The sequence below is a fragment of the Bacillus rossius genome, chromosome 1 (assembly GCF_032445375.1).
Source record: "Bacillus rossius redtenbacheri isolate Brsri chromosome 1, Brsri_v3, whole genome shotgun sequence".
NCBI lineage: Eukaryota > Metazoa > Arthropoda > Insecta > Phasmatodea > Bacillidae > Bacillus > Bacillus rossius.
The window spans coordinates 13776264-13788826 of record NC_086330.1 but is presented as its reverse complement, the minus strand read 5'-3'; the positions used below and the strand labels follow the sequence as shown (position 1 = coordinate 13788826).

General features: G+C 37.5%; 1 protein-coding gene across 1 annotated transcript; it reads left to right on the top strand.

Moving 5' to 3' along the window:
* Window positions 1–2219: 2219 nt before the first annotated feature.
* On the top strand, window positions 2220–12044 carry LOC134543097 (uncharacterized). Its single transcript, XM_063387933.1, has 6 exons — window positions 2220–2635; window positions 3480–3541; window positions 7535–7675; window positions 8452–8565; window positions 9286–9501; window positions 11477–12044. Exons 1-6 carry the CDS (start codon window positions 2434–2436, stop codon window positions 11495–11497), a joined length of 756 nt encoding a protein of 251 aa, XP_063244003.1. The 5' UTR covers window positions 2220–2433; the 3' UTR covers window positions 11498–12044.
* Window positions 12045–12563: the final 519 nt, after the last annotated feature.

The window sequence follows — 12563 nt, the reverse complement described above, 5'->3', positions numbered from 1 at the left end:
GCAGTGACGCTGCGTGTGATCGGCGACCTGGCTGCCTGCCAGGCTGCATCTCCCTGTGGCTGTGTCGGTGTGCACGGCCGCGCCTGTCGCTTTCTCAGCGGCTGGGGGCGGCGTCGGTGGTGCTGGAGGTGGTGTGTTTGGGTCGGCCTGACGTGTCCACCCGGTCTCCGCGTGCCAATTGTACCACAGTGGCTGGATGGGTGTGGCCTCCTCCATCTGCGGTGATGTCGTCACCACCCCATATGGCGCGGGCGGCGGCGGAGGCGGAGGTGGCGACGTGTCTGCGTCGGCCTGACGTGTCCACCGGGTCTCCGCGTGCCAATCGTACCACAGTGGTTGGACGGGTGTGATGTCTTCCATCTGCGGTGAGGTCGTCACCACCCCATATGGCGGGGGCGGCGTCGGAGGCGGCGTCCTGTTCAGGACGGACGTCTGGGTTGTCAGTGACGCGGGCGGCGTTATGGCTGTTACCGCGGCGTGGTGGTTGGCCGCGTGTGGCAGCGGCGATGCGGGCTGCGTTATGTGCTGTCGTAGCGGTGTCCGGATTACGTCCGGCCCCTCGGTGTACGCTGCGGTGTCGTCCTCCTTCCATTCGTCCTGTTCTTCGTACTCCCAGTTGTCCCCTGGGCATGGGTAGCCCTCGCTTGCCCATGCCTCGTAGACCTCCTGGAAGTCGTTCATTTCTAGTGACCAATGGTGACTTGTGACGTTGCTCCACTATGCATGCTCGCCGCTTCGTCACGACTCATGTTCATGTTCGGCGCGTAGCAGCTGCGCAGCTGCGCCACCCGATCCCTGTGTGAGGCGCGCGGACTTCCGCTCCCACAGCCGTTATCGCGCCTGGCGCGTAACTTGATGTGCGTCTGGCGCGTAGCTCGACGCGCGCTTATCGCCAGGTGCCCGCTCCTTTGGCTGTCTGCGCGTCGCGTCCGTTTCCGCGCGATTCCTTTATTCCTACGCGAGCCCTTACTGGTACACTAATTTGAAACACAAAAAATTTGAAAAATTTGAGAAAAAATTTGAAAAAAAAAATTTGAAAGTTAATTTTTTAGAAAATGAAAGCCACACTAGTCGGGCGCCAATTTGACGCCGTCCCCGCTACCTCTGATTATTTAGATGTGATTTGGTTAGGTTCATGTTCTCAGGGAGGGTTCGGCCTTGTGGCTAGAGGTAGGGGTCAACGCAGTAGGCCCCCCCGAGCTGTTGAGGCCACTCGGGACGCCTGAATAATAACACAATACTTCTTCAGATAGTTGGTGAATTTAATACAACACAGCCCAATACATGGTGCTGCCCGTTCTGGCCGTAACTGTTTGCCCGACGCGACTAGTCACACGCGCAGCTCACTTCCTCAGTGGCGGCTCACGATTGTTATGCGCGTGAGGGGCGGACTTGTACACGTGATGCGATAGTTACAAAAAATACACTCTGATATGGCACATGATTTCTGACGCACAATACACTACACTATGACCTAACTCTAATTAAACTGGGCTAGCAACACGTAGGCCCGTGTCTCCGGCGACTCTACGTGGTGACTAGGTGTGTCCCAGGGACTGACTCGTTATAAAGTTTGATGGCACGCGTCGCCTGCTGGCTGCCCCGTGCGGGCCAAAACTAGGTAGCCGGTAGGCTAGGTTGGGCGTGAAGCGCCGATGTAAATCCACATAATCTCCCCACAGTACTTACGTATGACGTAGAACACTCATCTCGGAGCACTGATGAATTAAGTTAAGTACCTCATGGTAAATGTAGGCCGACCGCGGAACTGTACGTAAAAGGTTTAAGAGAAACGACACTATTGAAAAACTACATGTCGGTGAATGCAAAGGTTGAAGGTTCTGCGTTGCGCGCAGGCTGCCGGCCTCTCGAGCTCCCAGAAGGACACAGGCTGTGTCGCCGCGCGCGATCCCCCTCCCCCGCCAGCCCTCCCGCGGAAACGTGTGAATTTCGCGGGAAACTGAACCGGCCAGGTTCGGGACAAATCGCACAGTGAAACATGATTTAGCAAAGACTGAATTATTAATTACTGAAAAATAATGTTTAATAAAAACCTGTGGAAAACATAATTAAAATAATTTGTTGTAGTGCGGCGGAAGGATATGCCACACCCGGCCGGATCCTTCCGCCGGCGCAGCACTCGTTGCACGGCGATCGCCTCGACGCACGCACTACACTTAGCTGCGCGCACGGGCGCGTTCGGTGCACACGCTTCTAGGAGACGTTGATGAGGCATAGCGGTCTATGCGACATAGAGGAGCATTGGCGGTCGGCGTCAAGTTATTTTATTTATTTTGGCAATCATGGTGTTTTGGCGGGATTAGATAATGTTTATTTTTAAAATAATGTTTGAGACATATAGCCAAATGCTATACAGTTGTATATAAGAATTAGTTAAAGGGTAGCCTAGTGAGGTGTTACAAAGTGGTCATTATGTTGTCCTGTGAAGAGAAGTCCTTCAGTTTGATTATACAAAATCTTAATGTGCAGGGTTTGAATATTACTGAGGGAAGTGATATGTTGCAGTTATTATTGGAACCCAGTCAAATTAGGAATGATATTATAATGGCTTGTTTCAATAAATTGAGCGGACAAGCTGTTTCGTTTGATGTAGACAAGATTACATTGTCAAATGGTTTGTTTTTAAGAAATTTTGTTATAGGTTCATCCTTGAATTAGTATTGGATTAAATATTTTGATTTTTTCTTTATGCTACATTTTAGTACATACAGTAGTAGTTTTTTATGTGTTCCGGTTAAGCATAAACAAATAATTAAAACTAATTTGAAAGGAAGGATTATATTAAAATTACATGAGAACGTAATTAGCAAGTACATATGTTATGTACTTCTCTCTCTGGATACAGAAATGCTAGGTACTAGGGAGGGCATTGAAGTTCAGGTATTTAATTGTGAGGCAAAAAGTATTTAAAATGAGGGATAATTATCTAGGAGAGGAGTGCATCCAATTAAAAAAAAAAAGATGAAATTTGAAAAAAAGGTCTTAACTTACTGACATCTAAATAATCTGTAGCCTATCTGTAAAAGACATAGGGTAGTTATCTAGCAGAGGAGTATATCCTAAAGAAAAATAAAAGTGGTCATATAGGTAAACATCTTACGTTGCGACTTCACTGCAAAGCTAAAATAAAATTACGAAAATACCATTTTCCAACACTAGATTCGTTCCTGCATTTATCATGAAAACAGTGTTAATATGTATTAAGTAATGAGAAATTACACTTTCAACTAGCCTTGCAATACCTGTGCATGTGATCAGGTTTCTATGTTTATTTTTTAGAACTTTAGTCGACGGAGGTATTGTTTTCTAATAGAAGTAGTTAATAATAATGGCGTATTGCAGTTGTAGGTAAATGTTAATGTTTATATTTTCTGTATGTTGGTTGTCTGTTCAAATGTCCTTGAATTAAGAAAGTATATTTTTTTTTTAAATTTCATTTAAAAGTTTTTTTTTTTCAGAACTATTTAAATTTGCCCTGCAGTACGGCCTGTGCACGAAGAACGAAAAGGACGTGATCACGGTGAGCACGGTTTTTTGCAGCTGGGTTCACGTAATTGTGCATTGCAACTAATCCAAGCACTTGGCAGTTATTGCACTTTTCTTTCAGGCATCAAGAGATGAAAATGAAAATCTTTGCTTTGTTGAAGAATGTTGTAAAGCAGAATTACAGTAGCCCGTCGCCACGTGACGTGCAGCCAATCGGATGGCCGAAAAAATTCTAAAATTCTGTCCGTCTTTCCGTCAGTCCGTCAAAAGCTTGGCAAGCTCTTAATGTTTGACGGACGGACGGGTTCTATCTATCGTTTCGGCAGCTGCAGTAAATTGTTACCAGAATACAGGCCTGTGGTGTTTGTATCAGGTCGTTCCGATGTTTTGTGTATTAACATTGCTGGTCTTAAAACTCACGTCCAGACAATTCAATCATTACTTCGAATTTTTTCAAGGTAATGTAAATACAGTACGTACATAAACACAACGTAGATAGCAAATAAGATCTATATAAAACTCTTAGAGAAAATCATGGATTGTTGGCAGCTCTTAAGCCCACCGCACACGGTACAATAGTTTCTACTAGTTTGCTTACTAGAATGCTTACATACTGGTTTCTGTACTGTGTAGGCTACAAGCTGAAACACTAGGTGCGCTACAAGTTTCTGCTGCACACGATTCTAGCTGCCTTACTAGTTTTGTTAAGAGAATATTCTCCACAACAAATTTTTATTATGATAATTCACATTTTTTACTGCATACAAACAAGGCTCTTCTTTGTATGCATTTATTAAAACGAGGAGTTGGTAACTAGTTCACTACTTTCCGCCCATTTTTATCACAAGATGCGCGCTTAAAAGTGTAAACAACCCCTCGTGCTGTTTTTGTGAGTTCTGATTGGCCACTTCTTAAATATTGAACATACCAAGCAACGAAAATAGGACGCTGTCTATTACGCAAAACCAGTAGCCCAGCTCGTACAGCTGCTAGTATCCAGTTTGAATTCGAGTGAAGAAACTAGTAGTAGAGCCAGTACAACTCCTAGCTTACAATATTGTAAGGAATATTGTACCGTGTGCGGCGGGCTTTATTTGGGAAAATTTTCTCACCACGCTCATAAACAAAATGTTTGGCAACTTACCTTTATTCTCCATTGACTTAGTGAAGCTCGCGACGGCCTGCGAAATAACAGTTCTAGTAGTAGGTGTTCCATTCGTTAACATTGTGTTAAATGGGAGTTTCATATTAAAGTAGGTATAAAAAAACCTGTTGTGTTTTATGTTGTGTAAAGTTTAGGGTTTTTAATTTATTTGGAAGCTTTGTGGGGTTTGAATACATAGCAATACCTAACTGGTAACTTTGCCACAATCGTCAGTAAAATTTTAATCTAACAAAGATACTATTTAACCAATAGTTATTCTTCAATTGTTAAGTCAGCGGCGTGGTGCAGTGGTAGATTGCATGGGCTGATAATCCATGGGCTCAGGTTCGATATCCGCTAAGATTTTTAAAAAATTTTTATTTTAATATTTCTTGCAAAATTAAACTATTAATTACCGAGATTATGTGTGTTTAAACAGTTACATTACATAATCTGGTGAGATTCTGAATAAAATAAACATTTACAAAAATTCAAGCAAGCAATTATCTGCTCTGCATTTTATATATTTTTATTATCAGAAGAAACATAATTTTTTTTCCATTTTCCAATAAAATTATATGTTTTGAACAGAAATTATTAATATTCAAACAGCCAAATGATGCAAATGGGAGAAACCGGTAGCAAGTTTTTAGTACTTGGAAGTTTTCACGGGGTGTAGGTGAAGAAGATATAGCCTAAAGAAGAAATAATGAACATGAAAGCTTAAAGGCTTAAAGGCGAGGAGGGAGGGCCATAGCATGGCTAGGACTGCGGTAAGGTGTTTGGGAGCAGGTTTAATTACTGGAAATACATTACGATTAACGTTTGCATTTAATATTTCCAAAATAATACTGACGTGTTAAAGAGTAAAAGAGTAAGACAGCATGACAGACTATGTTTGCAAGTAAGTTTACAAGTTTCACTTCATTAATGACATAAATAGTTAGACAATTTTAATAGTGACATTAATAATTGACAAAGAAAATACATGATAAATATTTAGGTGGACAAGCCATCTCTCAAGGCCAAGAAAAATGCAAGCGACACCTGCTTAACAGTGCGTGGTCCCTAATCGGACCATCAAAAGGGACGTTATATCCACACAAGACAAACGCCTCAAATACAGAAAAGTTACATCAAATGAGACTTCAAAGGCAAAAAATACGCGAACAACAACATAATGCGTGCTAGGAAGTTACATGCTATTACAAAATTACTTAAATTACTTTACGTACTTTACGTACGTTTTACGTACGTCGACGCCTCAGGGGAGAACAAATACAAAAAGTTAAGTTCATTAAGTAAATTCAGTTAAGCTAAACATAATTTTCTAGGTGGCGGCCGAAAGGGAATTTAAACAAGACAACCTATTATTTTACGTTACATTAGGGCAAGAGCCACCGCCTCACTCGCAAACAAGAATAACACATTATTTCCTCTGAGGTCGCTCTCGCACGTCGTTACAATATTAAGATTAACAGACTACATGCCAAAACAGACAATGTAGCCACTCAAGCTACTGGACTAGACCAGATGAGACGAGTAAATCAGGCTAACAAGAACGAATTACACCCTAACAGCAGCTTTTATTTAATCTGCGCGGCACAGCGCGCATGCGCCAACCCCAGGAGGCGAGGAGCAAGCAAACACACACTAGGAGGGGGGAGGTGCACCGACGCGCGATGTATGAAGGTAGCGGACCTGACCGCAACAAACAAATTTATCAGTTCATTATTTATAAGAAGGTGTTAAAATGTAAAATTTCTTGCCATAATTATGTACACAAAGCAGAATTTAATATTAAAAAAAATCAAAACTGGTGTCTTCACTTGTGGTAGTACTTATCCTGTCTGAATGCATTTTAGTGCCTTATAACAGTATGTAACTATCCTGGGACTTTTTGTTTGGTACATTGCTGCTATGCAGTGTGAATTTAAGAGGGTGTGAGAGTTTGTTTTCTGAATGCTCACACTTGGTAGAAATGAACTTAAATATTTCTTCACTTAAGGGGTTGCCTCCCATTTTAGGTCAAGATTTCATATTTACAGTAATTACAGATAAACTTGTAGACTTTTTCAATTGTTTAGCTTTCACAAAATGAAAAATATATACAGTGCATACTTTTTGCATAGTTAGCTGCTAAAATTACATTTTTAATGTTTTTGAGTTGTAAAAATAAGAAGAATTAAATTTATTGCAGAACTGAAACTTTTAGGTTTAACTGCAATGCCACTGGCTACTTCAAGAAATGGTTTGAATTTCTTTCAGAAAATATTAATTAATTTTACCTGGCATTTCAAATTTCTCAAATTTGTTATGATTTTGACAGCCGAGATACATGAAATGAGTTTTTGTGATATAAATGCAAACCATATCATGAAGTAGCCAGTGGCATTGCAGTTAAACCTAAAAAGTTTCAGTTGTGCAATAAATTAATTTCTCCTTATTTGTACAACCCAAAAATGTTAAAAATGTAACTTTGGCAGCTAATTATTCAAAATGTATGCGCTGTATATATTTTCATTTCGTGAAAGTTAAACAATTGAAAAAGTCTAAAAGTTGATCAGTGATTAATATAAATATAAAATCATGACCTGAAATGGGAGGCACCCCCTTAATTAGAATCAGTCTGAATTGCAACTGAATGTATTCATGCACAGTTGCACTATGTTTAGGTTTTGATAGTTTTTCCTTTTACTCAATATAGAAATTGGAGGTCCTGGATTTTAATTACTTACCTACTGTGTGAATTCTATTTGTGGTACCTACAGTTGAATTTTAATATGTACCTGGTTTTTGTGTTAATTCCCAGCGGAGAGTAGGATTGTGCTGGCGGTACGTTTATGAACCCACATTGATGTGTGTTTTGTTTCTCCCATTCAGGGCACTAGCTCGCAAGACAAGCAAATTGCTTTCTGGAGGAACCTTTTCAAGAAACTTGTAACTTTTGAAAAAATGGAATCGCATGACATTGATGCTGTGTGTAATAAAATAATTAATAGAAGATTCACTGCAGAATTTCAGGTGACTAATTATGTATTGCTACCCACAGTTTAACTTATAATATTCTTCTGTTGAAAATGACATCAAGTGTTTTCCCCAGGCTTCGGGCTGGCTGATTTATGACGTCTGAGGTACTTACTTGTATAATTTTGTAAGTGCTCTTAAAATCAATACAATATATTTCCAACATTTTAATATTAAAGTTACACATTGTGTTAATATTATACACATGGTGTTGACTAGTGCTAATATTTTTGATTGTATAGAGCATTAAAAGTTTTGTAAGTGCAACCTTGTAGATGCAACATCATGGTTGCTAATGTTGAGATACGAACATTGTTTTACAAGCTGTGCAGAATTAAAAAAAAAAATTAATATTATGCTGTAGGCATATTAAGTCCAGCAGTAATTTCATCTTTGTCACCACAGCACTGATAGATGTTGAACATGCGGACTAACTTCAACCAGGCAGCATCCTTAATGACTTATACATGTAATGAGATAAGTAGCTGTAATGAGTTTGAAATAGTAAGCAGTATATTACCAGTTGCTAATTATTTAATAAGTTAAATTTTTCCCAATTTTTATTTGTTATAATTTGTATGTTAATAATAAAAAAAATTATTCCTTAGTCTGTGTGTCCCAATGTGTATCTCTTCTCCAACAAAGATTCTAGAAATGAACTCACATTCCACCTAGATTTTTGATATACATAATGCTTTTCTGGTGTTCAAAAATGCCATTTGTATGCACATATACTAAAATATGAGTTAGTGCTTTATATTCTGTTGTTTCAGGAATTGTTAACAACGCAAGTGAATCTGGCTGAAATGCAACTTTTGGGGGGAAAGGAGGAGTTAAAAACACCCAAGACAGAAGTGGTGAAGACTGAGCCCATAGATTGGTTCACGGTAAGAGTACACATTATTTTGAAATACTTTTTTTTCTTGCATCTCGGCAGAAGTAGGAAAGAAAATGCATATCGTTGACTATACATACAGTATGTATTTGCAATTTTAAAGTTCTTTTTTGTCTCTGTATTTAAATTAGGGATGGGCCAATAAAATCCTCAAATCCTCAAATACCTTCAAATCCGTAGTATTCGAAGCATTCAATATTCGAGGAAAGAGATTTGAAGAAAAATATTAAACGAAAAAAGTAGATTAAAAAATTCAACTCTGAAAACATCTGAAGTTTTCTAGGTTTTTTTTTCTATGCCTATTCTGTTACCGTTCTCCAAGTTATTGTACTTTTTAACATGTAATTACGTAAATTAAATTACACTATGTAGATTTTTGAAACTTAATATGTAAAACAACTATTTAAAGGGTAGAATGTTTCCAATTCATAGTTAATATTTTTAATTTATTGCGCATTATTTCATTTTTTACCTGTGAGACGTAGATTCAGATTCGAGGGGTATATTTGTGGCTCTCTGAGATTTGGTTTAGAGAAAATAGGGATTTGCCCCATCACTAATTTTAAATTAAGCTTAATATTTCATTTTTTTAAAATCATGGTTAATGTATGTATTTCCTTGTGGAATGGTTTGGCTGTAAGTCCATGATAAAGAATAAGAGTTCACGGTGTGCTATGTGTTTAAGTTGTTGATACCTTCAATTTTTTCATAGGAAGCTGTTCCCGTAGTCGCGGAGAAAGCCAAGGCGATTGTGAAGCAAGAACAGAGTGATGGGATGGAAATGCTTCGTCTGGAGAAAGTTGATTTCACTGAATGTCTTTACAGGGTGAAAAATTCTTTACCTACAGAAAGACCGAAAGTAGGTTTTAAAGAATTTGATAGCCTGATGTCGAAGATTCATGACTCACTGACAAAACTGAATGATGTTGTGAGTACTGTTTATAGTTTAGATGTTTAGAGTAAATAATGATTTTGTGCATAAAGTCGTTGGTGGTTGAGCGAAGCATTTGTAGTTGTTAAGTGGAAGAAATTGGTAGATATACATTTGAAAACTGCTTTTATTACTTACTACAGCAGTAACAGCAATTTAGAACCTTAGTGAATTTAATGTGTTTTTCTTTGTGAATTTTGAAAACAACATATTATATTGCCACTACTTGACTTATATATACATACATACACAACATTAATGTCCAATGGTTTGGCCATAGTAATGCAAAATATCGGCAAGGAACATTATTCGTTTGGTACCACAAGCCATTAAAATAAACATCTTGAAACTGTGAACCATATTTAACTGCTTTAGTTATGTGTGTGGGGGTGTGGATGGGTGTGGATGGGTGTGAGTGGGTTGGAGTGTGAGTAGGTGGGGTGGGGGTGAGGGTGCACGCACGTGCATGTGTGCACACAATATTAGATTATCATGGCAAAAAATAGTGTGTACCTATATTGTGATATGTTTTAACTACAGTATAGTCTTGATTAACTGAGCTTAGAATAACCGAGTTTCTGTATTATGAGAGCCGACCTGACCTGAACAACAGTTATCAGCAAATACTGTTGAAACGTTTGCTCAAGGATCTAGAAAGTGATCTAACCACTGACAAAAGCCTCAAGATAATTAACCTCAATGCTGCCATTCACTCATTGGGCAAATCAAGGCTTGAACGAAGAAAAGCTGTAAAAACATCACCCCAAAAAAATGATACAACTGGGCTAACTGAAAACCAAGACAATTTTCACATTATATCTGTGTTATCCTAGATTTTGCACATGCAAGTTTGGAGGTTTTCATGAACCGGGTTAGTTGAGACACTTCTGTAGTACAAGGTGTGTTTTGACGTGACAACGTCATCCTATCCTTAACAGAATAACACAGATTGGAAGAAGTTAAATAGCAAACATGTATAAAAGTTATAGTTAAAATAATCTCTTTGTTAAAGTAATAAACATATTTGATTTAATGAGTGCAAATAAAAGTAAATTTATCAATTAAATTGTAGATTTCATTTCACTCCTTCTTTGTATCCTTACAAAATAGTGATAATTCAATAAAAATGATTCAATTTTATTCATAAAAGTATGCAATCATTTCATCAATGTTTTGTTATGACGTCACATTAAACTATCGTCCGTAAACCGACTTTACAGACAACCAATTTTTTTAAGTCGAGTACCATTTTGAAATAAAAAAAAAATGTGTTGACTTTCTTAACAATTGTATTTTTAGATGAAAGCATGTACCTTAATCTACTTTTATACATAATTTCCACCAATGTTAAGACTCTTATCATATCGTACAACAAGCTTTTGAATCCCATCTTAAAAGAAGTCTGCCGCCTGATTTAACAACTGAACAATTAATCAAGAACATTCGTTTGGCAATCTTTATAAGCTCTTAACCATTTTCCGTACCATTGCCTTGGACCTAATGTTTTCACTACACATTTCACTGATCTGACAATGAATTTCGACCGCTTTCACGTCTTTAGCATTAAGAAAACGAATCGCAGCACTATTTCAAAGTGGCTACGCAGCCAGCAGTGGCCGAATTTCAAAACTGTACTTACGATAAAAACACCCCTCGTATATTGTATAAAGAAAAGTTGGATTCATTACTAGTTTGTAAGCCAAAAAAGTTAGAGGTCATGTTTTGCATTGCATTGCATGGTTTGCAAAGTCTTTTGTATGTGATATTTTTGAAACAAGGTGAACTCCCAACAAGGTGTAGCAATATCAGGCAGCATACTGTGAAACAATACAAATGTCGAAATGTGTTTTGGAGATTGCGCATAGTGTGCACTGATAGTTGGTAGATTCACATACAGGTTTGCTAACCTAACCATCTAACTGATCCGTTTTTCTCCTAATTGTGCGAAACTACGTTTTCTCTGTTTTTGCAGGCTGTGAATGTTTGCAACTGAGGTACTGCAAGTCTCGGGAGTTTTCACCGCTGATGGTGGCCAGCCAAAAACAGCAGCGTTGAAGGAATAACACCTATATGTGTTTGCAATCCGAAATGTTTCGTTACTTATGGATATAATTTTGTGTAAAATGATTTTGTATTTAATTTTTTTTTACTCATTTATGAACTTATTGTTTAGTGGTAAGTGTTAGTGCATATGTAAAGTATAATTTATATTGAACCTAATTACAAATATGTTTAGGCTTTAAAAAATACTTTTTCATAAGAATAATTGAGCTATATATCAAACACTATTTACATGGCCTTTTTTAAAAATATAATGCAAAATTTGTTTGTAAAAAGAAGTACAGTATTTATGATATGTAGCATGGATAGTGAAATTTGGCCTTTTTTTGTAATGAACTCTGAAGGAATTTTTTAATGTGTAAAATATAATTTTTTGTAGTAATAATATATATGTAGTATGTAGACTTATTGGCAATAAATGAAACCTAAACATTATACTACAGTTTTTTAAATTCTACTTAATAAAATTATTTACTGTAGATTCTTGGCTGTTATTTACTTTTGTTCAGTTGGAAACAAAAAGTAATATTTAATACTTTTTCATAATGGGTATTTAGCTTATGTTCAGAATTGTGATGGATTTAGTATAAATAATTTAAATTACAGAATAAATAATATAATATCTGTAGAAGATTTTGGATGAAAATTGCATACCAGCATACCTAATGTAATGGTATCAGAGATTTACACATGTGAATTGTACACCACAATCATCTGTGCGAATATCAGTTTGGTCTGGTAACAGTATTATAGTATTATTAATACAAGTGCTTTATGTTTTAAGCGAGGTTGTTCACAATGCTTCCTTGAAAACTTCTTTGCATTTACCTACCTCTATACCTCTTTTTAATTTTTTTTTTTTTTTTACAAAATTAGCTTCAATTATTATGAAGGTAGCTTTTTCATGCAACTTGTACCCATTTAAAACTTAATATTTACATTCTAAATTTTCATAAACTAAAGGTTCATATCTACAGATACTTACAAATAACTGTCTT

Bases quoted from the DNA above. Each gene is read 5' to 3' on its own strand.
- LOC134543097 (XM_063387933.1), top strand. From the start codon at position 2,434: ATGTTGTCCTGTGAAGAGAAGTCCTTCAGTTTGATTATACAAAATCTT. The intron at 7,676-8,451 runs GTGACTAATTAT...CTGTTGTTTCAG, and splicing joins GATTCACTGCAGAATTTCAG to GAATTGTTAACAACGCAAGT. The intron at 9,502-11,476 runs GTGAGTACTGTT...CTGTTTTTGCAG, and splicing joins TGACAAAACTGAATGATGTT to GCTGTGAATGTTTGCAACTG.